Here is an 11,127-nt window from a genome sequence, read left to right on the forward strand (position 1 = left end):
GAGAGAGAGAGAGAGAGAGAGAGAGAGAGAGAGAGAGAGAGAGAGAAAGAGAAACAAATGTGGCAAAATGTTAACAATCGGTGGTGAATCTATGTGAATGGTATATATTTTGCTCCTTGTACCATTATTGCAGATTTTCTGTAGATATAAGATTTTTCAAAATCAAAACACATATATGGGCTGGGGCTAGGGCTCAGTGGTAGAGCACTTCCCTACCATGTGTGAGACACTGGGTTTGATTCTCAGCACCACATATAAATAAAATAATAATAATAATAAAGGTCCGTCAACAACCAAAAATATTTAAAAAATATATATAGTAATTGAAAAATTACATCGTGCCTCTACTTAAGCCCCTCCAATGGGCTCCCATCTTACTTAGATAACGGGTCTCACTGCCCGCTGCTCTGGCTCTCTTGCTCTGCTCCTAATGTCCTTCATGGTAGTCTTTCAATATGCCACTCACAGACCTCCTCAGGGATTTTGCACTGTTGCTTGCTGGGCATGGAATGGCCTTCCCCAGTTCTCCCATGGATCCCTTCTTCACATCCTGTCAGAGAGGCTTTGCTCACTACTCTTTGTAAGACAGTAACTTCCTGCCATTACACCAATACCTCCATCTGTTCCATTTTTCCTGGCACACCTATTTCTACCTGACAGATCATGTATTTGTCTTCTTGCCATCTACTTCTTTCCTTGGCACATGAACTCCTTGACGAGGTAGATGGGTTTGCTCCTTACTGTGTCCCCAGCCTCAAGAACAGTGTTTGCTGGACAGTTAAGTATCTGTTGAGTGAATTCACTGCTTTATAAATGCTCATTTAAAACGTCAGAATGCTAGTTCATGCTCCAGAAGTTCTTGGTAAAGAGCCACTAAGTGTCCGACACTTTTTCAGGAATCTGTTTCTGGATAACTCTCCACTTGTGGAATTGTGCTCAAAGCAGGAAACAAGGGCTGCTAGGGGGACATGTTTTATTCATGTTCCCTACCCTGAACACACTGATAGAAACCTGTCTAGTTCTTAACTAGATGAACTGATTCTTCCACCCTGCCCTTTTCTGAGCAGATCAAATCCAGACTCTGAAAACCCTGAGTCCCCGCATGCTATGTTAACCTGAATCTCAAGGACACGGAAAGCCTGGGACCCCAGAAGCAAGGTGCCTGATATGACATGCAGGGTATCCTGCAGGGTGTTCTGCTGTTCCAGGGGTAGTCAAGAAGCTGCAAGTGGCAAGGAGACAACACAGGACAATGGTTTTCCCATGTGAGCTCTCAAAAAGAGAGTGCGATTCCCCAAGTTACTTACGTCTGTGGAGGTGGGGCTGGGCAGGGACACAGGCTGCACAGGTGCAGGGAAAGTGAATGTGGTCTCTGTCTTTTCACTTTCAGGGGAGTCAGGATGACTGGATGGGGGGGATGTTGGGGTAAGGGCTCCAAACCCCAGCACTGCATTGTATTTTGGAGGACGACCTATATACCAAGAGAAGGGAACAAAAGGGGAAACAGGGAGGGAAAGAGAAGGGGAAAACGATCTTACATACCTTTGGCCAGTGTTCCTCATTGGCTAGCATGGAAAAGGAAGTGAGGTAGCGACAGAAGGTTAATACAACAGTCCCAAAGGAAGGAAGAGAAGCAAAGACTTAAACGTCATTAGAAACAACTACAAGAACCCCAAAGGGAAGGAAAAGAGGGCCTGGGAGAGTAACAGGAGGTGCTGGCTTATGGAAGAAGACCTCATCCTGGGCAGAATATGGTGACATTCCTAGACTCACTGTTTGAGATCTCTAGTGCAGAAACCAAGATGTCCAATGGGAGCCAAGGCAAGGAATGGGGTTTTATTTTGCATGCTTTTTGCATATTGTTCTTTAAGGTTTCTCTGCAATTATCGTTCTTACAATAATAGTAATGGTTCTAAAGTTCCCACAAACAGACTTATTTAGCATTTTTACTTTTCTATTTCTTTCCTGTCTACATTTTGGTTGTTTTACTGCTGGTGAAGGTGGAGAAGGAAAGACAAAGCAAGGAGACAAAATTCGAAAATAGTTGTATTTTCACCCCTTGCTGTTAGAACTATTCAGAGAGAGGTTCTGGGAGCATCTGGAACCTACAAGTAACAAGAGGCTTTGGGCTTAACGGTGAATTTAGGCATTCATGGATCTCTCCCCAACAGATTGAGACTATCTCCTTGGTTATGTCACAAACATTCTGGTGATCTACACATCTAAGAAATGGGGCTGTTCTAAAGTCCCATAAAAGACCATCACCAGCACTCTTAAAGAACTGATTTGAGGCAGAGCACTTTGAATTAAACCTTATACTACAAGGCATCTATGAAGGAGCACTAGGGGTGCAGGAAGTCTACTGAAGCCACTCTCATCTTACCACATATCAAAGTCAGGGCCCTTGGTCTTCTAAGAGCCAGGACCATAGCTTCTAAGCTGTGAGTGATCATAAGCCCAGCACACCAAAGAGGGAAAAACCCAAAAAACAAAAACCAGCCAGAGAGGCCCAGAACTGCTTATCAGCACTGGTGAACAGTGCATGTGGAATCATGACTTTACCCCCAGTTACAGATTATACTAGCATTGTGCAAAGAGTCACGATTCTGTCAGACATTATACCAATATTCCCTGTGCTAAACTGGCAATGTCCACAGTCCAGACACAGATCTGCCAGTCTGTCTTTTCTAGGGTACTTAGGAGAGGAAGTGAAGACGCATGTTCTTTGTTTACCCATGGAAGGCACATCCTATGTATTGTGAATATAGGCTTTTATCCTCTGACCTTGGCAAGAGGTGCCAAGGTCTTTCTGGCTCATTTAATTCCTATACTCTAAGCAGATACTGCCCACCAGCAGACCAATTAACTGTGACCTCTGGCAGGGGAGGGGAGTTCTTTCTGAGAACTGTGTCAGAGGTCACTAAAAAAATAGTTGAACACAAAACAACAAAAAATAACTTACTAGCATTGGTTACTGTGGCCAGGAATCAATCTAAAGTGCAGCGACTTAGGATTTCCCACCTAAATATTTTAGTAACTTGAAGGACAGGACTGATAAAATATTGGAATGGGTCACTAAGGGTCAGTATCTCTCTTCTGGAGGAGGAGGAAGTAACGCTATAGTTGTAGTCCTTCTTAAGGCAGAAAAAGGGTCGAGATGACCTCCTCAGCTTCCTAGAGCTGTGTGTCAGTGTGTGCACACGCAAAAATTAGTATGCTAGGCCACTCTCTCTGCAACCTTTCTAGCCTGGAACTATAATTCAGGGGTACATTACCATGTGGAGAAAGGGACCTTGGGATGTATTACTGACATCAAAGAACAATTTCAGTACCTTGTTTATGAGCTCAGACGTGAGCTATTAAGACCTATTTAGACCTGCACAGTAAGAGCTATTGCCGCTGCTATTTTTCTGCCCTATGACTAAGGTAGAACGCTCATGGGGGTCTGAAAGGTGGGAACAGAGCTCCTCAGGAGTTTCTGCTTTAGGAAGTCTGTTTTGATAATGGCTTTTTCTTCTTTAAGTGGAGATACCTCTTTTTAAAGATTCTATGTTCTCTCCTTCCTGGAAAGTCTGTAGTTCACGTTCTAGCCTTACTGGAAGCAGGGTGACTGAGACACTCACTATGAAGAACACCTTGGCAACAGTAGGGCTCTGCTCTTCTTAATGATGCTCAACGCTCCCTTTCACATGGTGTTCTGTTCACTGCTATTCCTGGGCAGCCTGTAGGCTTGGGGCAGAAATGCTGCATTAAGCCATTCACCTGAGTCAGCTTTGCCAGACCCAGAAAAGTCAGCTTTTGATTCCGCACATACAATTCTGAAAAGAAATCTCATTCTCTGTTCCTCCTGTTCTCAGAGAACCACAACAAACTATTTTCAAGGGACAGAGGGGTCAGGTTCTAGGAGGGAGAAGGGAGGGAAAAGAAACACAACACAGAAAGCAAAAGCAACAGCAAGGTGGAGACTGAAAAATGCACTCACCTCTCTTCCGGGTCCCAGGATGCATTGTGCTGTTTAGGTATGTGACTGCACTCTTCTTACGCTTTGGGAATTGAAGAAGGAAAGGTGACTGGCTGAGCAGCCTGGTTATTACTGAAGACATGCATACATGCCTGTCACACGCTAACTAGTTAGCACCAATCATCCCCAAAATCTCAGTGTAATGGGTTTTATTATGAGAACTTGGTCCTCAGAAAATATGCCAGAGTTCGGCTTCTGTTTCAGATGATAGTTGTGGTAAAGAAAGGACAAATTAAAATTTTCAGGCAGGTTTGTATTTGCTCAAAATTAGGTGGGGGGGGGAACCCCTAAGGGGTAAGCAGTGAATAATAAAAATGAAATAATGTGATGAGCCAGAGTAAAACCATCATTTCACTGAGCTGGCCAAGTACAAGGTGCTGCTTGCTCTTAAGCAGGTTTTCAGATGGGAGGTGCTGAACAAGTCCCAAATAAAACTGGAACTTTAAGGAAAAGGCCAAAGCAGGGCAGGAGTACCTCTGGTTCAAAGACTGCTCCACTGTATACTGGATTTGCTGTTGTTCTTCTTTTTCGCTCTTGCCTCTTGCTTTGGATTTCTTGGGAAAAGAAAAGGCTTGGATTAGAAGACAGGTATGGGAAATCTAAAAAACTGAACTTGGTTGTTTATCTATTGGTTTTTCCTGTAACAAATCAAGAATGGGGCGAGTCTCCATTTCACTAGAGCCCCCACAGAGGCAAGCCCACTATTAGAAGCAAACATGTAGGATCACCTGCTCTCCTCTCTCAGAAAGCAAGACTGCACTGTCCCACAGCATGGCTCTGGGACTGGGAGCCCACAGTATACCACACTTAACAAATAAACTGTCCTGATTTATTTTTAGACTGCTGTGCACATAGGTCTGGATGAGCTTTTTCCATAAACTTATACTGAGAAACCAAAATTCACCATTCTTTAATCAATCATTCTTGAATCAAATAACCAAGACAGGCATAGCTTTGTAAGGCTTTAAGATTCTGATAACACAAAGTAATTGGAAAATACAGACAAGGACTTGTTAGAAGAACACTTGCTACTTTACTGTCAAAATGAAAGTGCATCCCCCACACTGATCAGAAGTCACCTAATTTAGGCAGCTTGGGGAGGTTTCCCAGGACCACAGTGTGGATGACGCTAGGAAGGGGAGGCCCTAAACATTAGATGGAGGGGAGGCAATGTTTTCTCTAAAGGAAATGAAGTCCATATGGTTGAATCATACTCTACTTGTGTTCTAATTTTCTATCCTAGGAATTCAAACACCACTTTCAGGGACAAAGCTGTGGGCCAGAAAGAAGGCAGTGCCAAGAATATCTTTTCTCTTACCTTCTAGATGGTCATGTGTTACCAACCCTAGAGACACCATGAAGGCAAGTTTCTGTGCCAGAGAAACAAAAGAAGAATATACTTCAGTCTGGGTTCTCACAAAGCCAACTGCTGGTTCCTAGTTAGACACCAGGGAAAGCCCAGTGGGCTGGTTGCTTGATGGAGGCTGGGTTCAGAGGAACCAAGAGCAAACATCTGCCACTCCGGGAAGCACTGGAGCCACTCTAGAGGCATTCTGGTCTAACAGGCCAAAAAGGAAGGAGAGGGGTCTACATCTTCCACTTGCTCAGTGTCACAAATCTGCATCTTGAGTAATCCAAGTTTTTGTCAGAAAAATATTCTTAAAAGGAAGAGAATTTTATATTCAAAAACACACAAAGAATTTAAAGAGTATTCCATGAAACAGGCTCCAAATTTCAAGTACTTCACTTGTCAGGATTAGTTGGGGTTTTTAACATTTTTTACTGCCACTAATTAGACAATGCTACCACAAAGCTAAAATGATTTTCAAGAATTACAGCAGTTTCTGCTTTATACTGTTATTTATTTATTCATTTACTTATTTTGATGTCCTGGTACTCTGGGACTAAACCCAGGGGCACTTAACCACTAAGCCACATCTCCAGCCCTTTTTAAAATATATTTTATTTTGAGACAGGGTTGCCAAGTTGCTTAGGCCTACTAAGTTGCTGAGACTGGCGCTGAACTCATGATCTTCCTGTCTCAGCCTCCTGAGCTGCTGGAATCACAGGCATGTGCCACCTGGCTGATACTAAAATTTTTAAATCAAACATAGATCTAAAAATCATGGAGCAATTTCTCTCTGAAGACCACTATATTAGGGCTCCAACAGAAACAAGGATGATTAGACTACTAATCTGACTGCAGGTTCCTAGTTAGAGACGAGGGAAAGGCCAGTGGGCTGGTTGCTTGATGGAGGCTGGGTTCAGAGGAATCAGGAGCCACAAAAACGGAATGTTAAGACACTTCAAGCTATAGAAAGCAACAGATTTATTTAAAAAAAATGTAGTTATAGATAAACAGTATACCTTTATTTTATTTGTTTTTTTAAATATCTTTATTTATTTATTTTTATGTGGTGCTGATAATCAAACCCAGGGCCTCACACATGCTAGGTGAGTGTTCTATCACTGAGCCACAGCCACAGCCCCTTATTTATTTATTTTTATATGGTGCTAAGGATTAAACCCAGGGCCTCAATGTGTTAGGCAAGTGCTCTGCCACTGAGATACAGCTCCAGCTCCAATAGATTGATTTTTATTCTTCTCTTTGGTTGTTTGTGGTCTGAAAAGTATGACTTTAAAAACCACTACATGTGTTTTCTGAATATATCAAATAATACATCATCAATTTTTTTCTCTGATGAAAAAAGAACATCATTAATTGTTAGCAGACAAGCTCCTATAGAGTTTTTTTTTTTTAAGTTGCAGATGGACACAATGCCTTTATTTATTTATTTTAATGTGATATTGAGGACCGAACTCAGTGCCTTACACATGCTAGGCAAGTGCTCTACCACTGAGTCACAACCTCAGCCCCTCCTATAGAATTATTAATACGATGGTTTGGTCTTTAAATATCTTGACCTCTTTTTCTCAGCTTTAAATATTATGATACTTTGTCTGAAGTGAGAGGTTCAAACTATTCAAGATGCATTCCTTGAGAACAGAGGAATGTGTTTACAGGTATCTTTAGAGTCCTGAAAAAAATGTTCTAATTTTACTTCCCACTTCAAAATCTTTGGTGGACACCTATTCCCTCCACAGCTGGAAAGGAGCAGTAGTCCTAAACTCACAGCCCATTTCCTATGCTGCACATTGAAATGGCATTCATTTTGTGGTTGCCAATAACCACATTCCTAATTTCTACTATTTCTTTAAAATAAAATCAAGATTAGAGGGCTGTCAGTTGAGGCCAGGTATGGTGGTGCACACCTGTAATCCCAGCAGCTTGGGAGACTGAGGCAGGAGGACTTCAGTTTCGAAGCCAGCCTCAGCTACTTAGTGAGGCCCTAAGCAACTTTGAGACCCTGTCTCAAAATAAAAAATAAAAAGGGCTGGGGGATGAGGCTCAATGGCAAAGCAGCCTGGGTTCAATCCCTGGCACAAAAAAAAAAAAAAAAAAAAAAGGCTGTCTCAGTTGGGTGGTAATACACAATCTGTAATCCCTGCTACTTAGGAGACTGAGGCAGGAGGATCACGAGTTTGAGGCCAGCCATGCCAACTTAATGAGATCCTGTCTCAAAAAATAATAAGGGATGGGGATGTAGCCAGGTGATAGGGCAGTTGCCTACCATATACGAGGCCCTGGCTTTGATCCCCTGTATCACATAAAAACAAAAAAGATTAGAAGGCTGTCCACCAACATTCTTTGTGTTTTAATAAACACTGGTTTATTAAACCAGTGTTTTGATTGACATTCAGATGCATCTTTTTAATCTTGGGCTACTCACATCCAGCTCCTCTTTGCCAGTCTAGGTCAAGTTCACAAAATAATTATTAAATGAAAACAATCTCCTGTCTTGTGGAATAGTGTTTCAGTGATAGAACAAAAAGATTTCAAGAACTTTTGCCAAATACACACCCACACATGTAACCACATACCCACATATATATTATATAGTATGTATATCAAGAGCTCATCTACTTTCTTTATGGCAGTGATTCTGTCCAACTAAGTGAAATATCTGCTACTATACAGATGGCATCTGATTGCTCACACTATGTGCCACTGACCTGAGATATTCTTTAGTTTTTTTTTTTTGGTAAGGAAATTCTGCCAACAGTTTATTTTTCCTCCACCAAGCACAAAAACCTGTCATTGATTTTTTTTTCTTCCTGTGGTGCTGGGGATTGAACCCAGGGCCTTACTCATGCGAGGCAAACACTGTACCAACTGAGCGATATCCATAGCCCCTTGTCACTAATTTTGTGGATGATTTTATAAATTTCTCAGCAATTTGTGTAACTAGTACTTTTCTGTGGCTTAAATTTTGGTCCTCTCTTTCTTTCTTTTTCCTTTTCAGTACTGGGGATCAAACCTAGGACTTCATGCAAACTAGGCAATTACTCTATCACTGAGCTACACCCAACCTTGTTCCTTTCTTCAAAGATGAAATTAAAAATTCATTCATATCATATCATAAAGAATTACATTTGGTGCTTATTTTAGAAAAACCTGGGCTAGTTCAATAAATCATTGATATGTGTGTGTGTGTGTGTGAGAGAGAGAGAGAGACATCAAGTTTTGATGGCTTCATGCCACTATTTGACATAGTTACATTATGAAAAATGCATGGAGGATAAGAGGGAGATGGATTACAAGTCTAATAAAATCTAACAGAGATTCATCATATTACCTGTCTGCATTTTTCTTTTATAGTTGATTATACAAAAGCATTAAAGTAAGATATTCTCTTGTCTGAGGACACACAAATTCACATTCTGTATTTGTATCGGGGTCTTATTTGATATTTATATTTGTAATTCTCTCCTAAGTTTATATAGATATTTCATCTTTTCTTTTATGCTTCAATGAACTATTTTTACACTACCAATTCATTTAGGATTTGGGGTTTTAATGCAATAAAAAGTAATACAAAACGCACATTTAACAACTGTAATCGATAATGTAAACAGACATAAGCTGAGTGAACTGGACATTTATAAATGCCTGAGACAAACAGAATACAATAATAATTTGGAATATAACAGTACAGCTGTAACGTGTATTTGAATATCACCATTTCAAAACTTTTCCTTTGAAATAGCAAAATACTTAAGTGCCAGTGCATAGATCCTTAGGGCCATACTCAAATATGCCCCAAATGTTATTTAATTCTTTCTGATACAATATGAATGAATGTTTATGCCCTAAATGTGGGTGCAACTAAATACAAAAAAAGAGACTACTCAAATTAAAGCCTCAGATAGACCCAGCACAATAATATTGGATAATTTCAACACATTTCCCTCACCAACCAGACTCGGAAATAATATTGTTGGATAAAAGAAAATATAAGAGAAAGATCGCTGAGTGATTCAGAAAGCAGGTATCCCTCCCGCCTCATGTGGGAATGAACTACACATCAGAGGCTGAGCCACACTTCAAAAAGATGGACCTACCTGAGGGTTCTCTTCCCGTTTTGGTTTGGGTGCAGCAGGTGGGGTGATGGTACGGCTCTCTGTTTGTTTTTCATCTGTTTCTGTGTGGGATTTAACTGTCTAGGAGAGAAAAATTCAATGTAAATTCAGAATTCATTTTTTTTAAATTAAAAGAATGAAATAAAAATAGTAATTTAACTGTTAAAGGCAGCTGAAGAAAAGAACATGCTCAAATCTAGAACATATTAGTAGAGGAGTTCACAGCATAGATTTCACTGGGGGTAAAATGTAAAGACCCAGCTGAAGATTAATCAGACTGTACAACTAGAATAAATAAGAATCTATAAATAAAGTAATTTAAATTATACAAAAAGAAATATCCAAAGTAAAATTCCCATGTATGAAATGAAGTGCTGCTCTGATGTCAATGTACTATAGGATGTGGAGGTAGCTTCCCAGAAGCAAGTCCACTGTCATTATATATGGGTCAAGCTCTAGACCACAGCATGCTCAAGAGCTGAGGGTCAGAAACAATCTGCATAAATGCTCTTCTTCAGAATAATTCCAATCATAATCTGAGAGATTGAAGAACTACCTTTACTTGGGATATTTAAAACCTGCCTATATTATCCATTAGGGGAGAGAGGAAATTGCTAAAGGGCCACCTTGCAAGGGCTGAAGTCCAGAATACTCCCAACTCCCTCTAGAGACATCCACTTAAACATCAGAAACACCAGTTGCATGACTATCTTTAAACACAAATGGTAGTAACCTACTGGCAGACTGAGACTGTATTACTATTCTTCCCACAACCTAATGGATAATTAATTTTATGAGTTCTGTAAATACTCAAATTATTTTAGAATAGTAGATATAAAACTGTAAATAAAAACCTAATTTAGTTTTTCAAAATTGAAAAAAACCGCAAAAAATGGTCTTTTTGTATGTAACTACGAGTAATTAAATTAGGATCAAATTATCTCATTATTGATTGGCAGGAGACAAAGACTTCAATCCTACAAAAACAACATCAAAAGTTTTCAAAAATCATAATAAACATCTTTCTATAATAACACTGAGTGCAAATGGTGTCAACTCTCCAATTAAAAGATAGACTGGCAGAACAGATTTAAAAACAAGACCCATCTTGCTAGAGATTCATCTTACAGGCAAAGACAGCTACAGGCTGAAAGTGAAAGGGTGGAAATTGATATACCATGTGAATGGAGCCTGAAAACAAGCAGGAGTAGCTGCTCTCATATCTGACGAAGCAGACTTCAAAGCAAAATTAATCAGAAGAGACAAAATCATTTCACACTGATAAAGGGAATAATCCAACAAGAAAATATGATGATAATAAATATTTATGCCTCATAATTAAGAGATACTACTTGAATTAAAGCCTCAGAGACATCCCATTATAATAAAACTGGATGATTTCTCCCTCACCATTGGTGAGGTCATCCAGACATAAACTCAGGAAGACTCTTTGGACCTGAAAAATATAAATCAAATGGATTTAAGAGACATCTACAAAATATTTCATCCAACAAAGCTGAATACACATTCTTCTCAGCTACACATGGAGTCTTTTCCAAAATGGGCCACATTTTAGGCCACACACACACACACAAAAAAAAAAAAAAAAAAAAAAAAAAAAAAAC

General features: G+C 40.0%; 1 protein-coding gene across 25 annotated transcripts in view; it reads right to left on the reverse strand.

Annotated features, from left to right (window-relative positions):
• Phf21a (PHD finger protein 21A) overlaps positions 1 to 11,127 on the reverse strand; it is a 188,905-nt gene that overhangs the window by 12,444 nt on the left and 165,334 nt on the right. For 21 of the 25 annotated variants that reach the window (XM_048788674.1, XM_048788673.1, XM_048788671.1 and 18 more), the window contains 5 exons: positions 9,485 to 9,583; positions 5,340 to 5,391; positions 4,496 to 4,575; positions 3,983 to 4,043; positions 1,308 to 1,471 (listed from right to left, as the gene is read on the reverse strand). In XM_048788674.1, coding sequence (XP_048644631.1) covers positions 1,308 to 1,471; positions 3,983 to 4,043; positions 4,496 to 4,575; positions 5,340 to 5,391; positions 9,485 to 9,583 — 456 coding nt within the window. Of the gene's footprint in view, positions 1 to 1,307; positions 1,472 to 1,542; positions 1,566 to 3,982; positions 4,044 to 4,495; positions 4,576 to 5,339; positions 5,392 to 9,484; positions 9,584 to 11,127 lie in introns of all 25 variants that reach the window. The other 4 variants (XM_048788680.1, XM_048788682.1, XM_048788683.1 and 1 more) reach the window with 1 other exon arrangement.

This window comes from Marmota marmota, unplaced genomic scaffold (assembly GCF_001458135.2).
Source record: "Marmota marmota marmota unplaced genomic scaffold, marMar, whole genome shotgun sequence".
Classification (NCBI taxonomy): domain Eukaryota; kingdom Metazoa; phylum Chordata; class Mammalia; order Rodentia; family Sciuridae; genus Marmota; species Marmota marmota.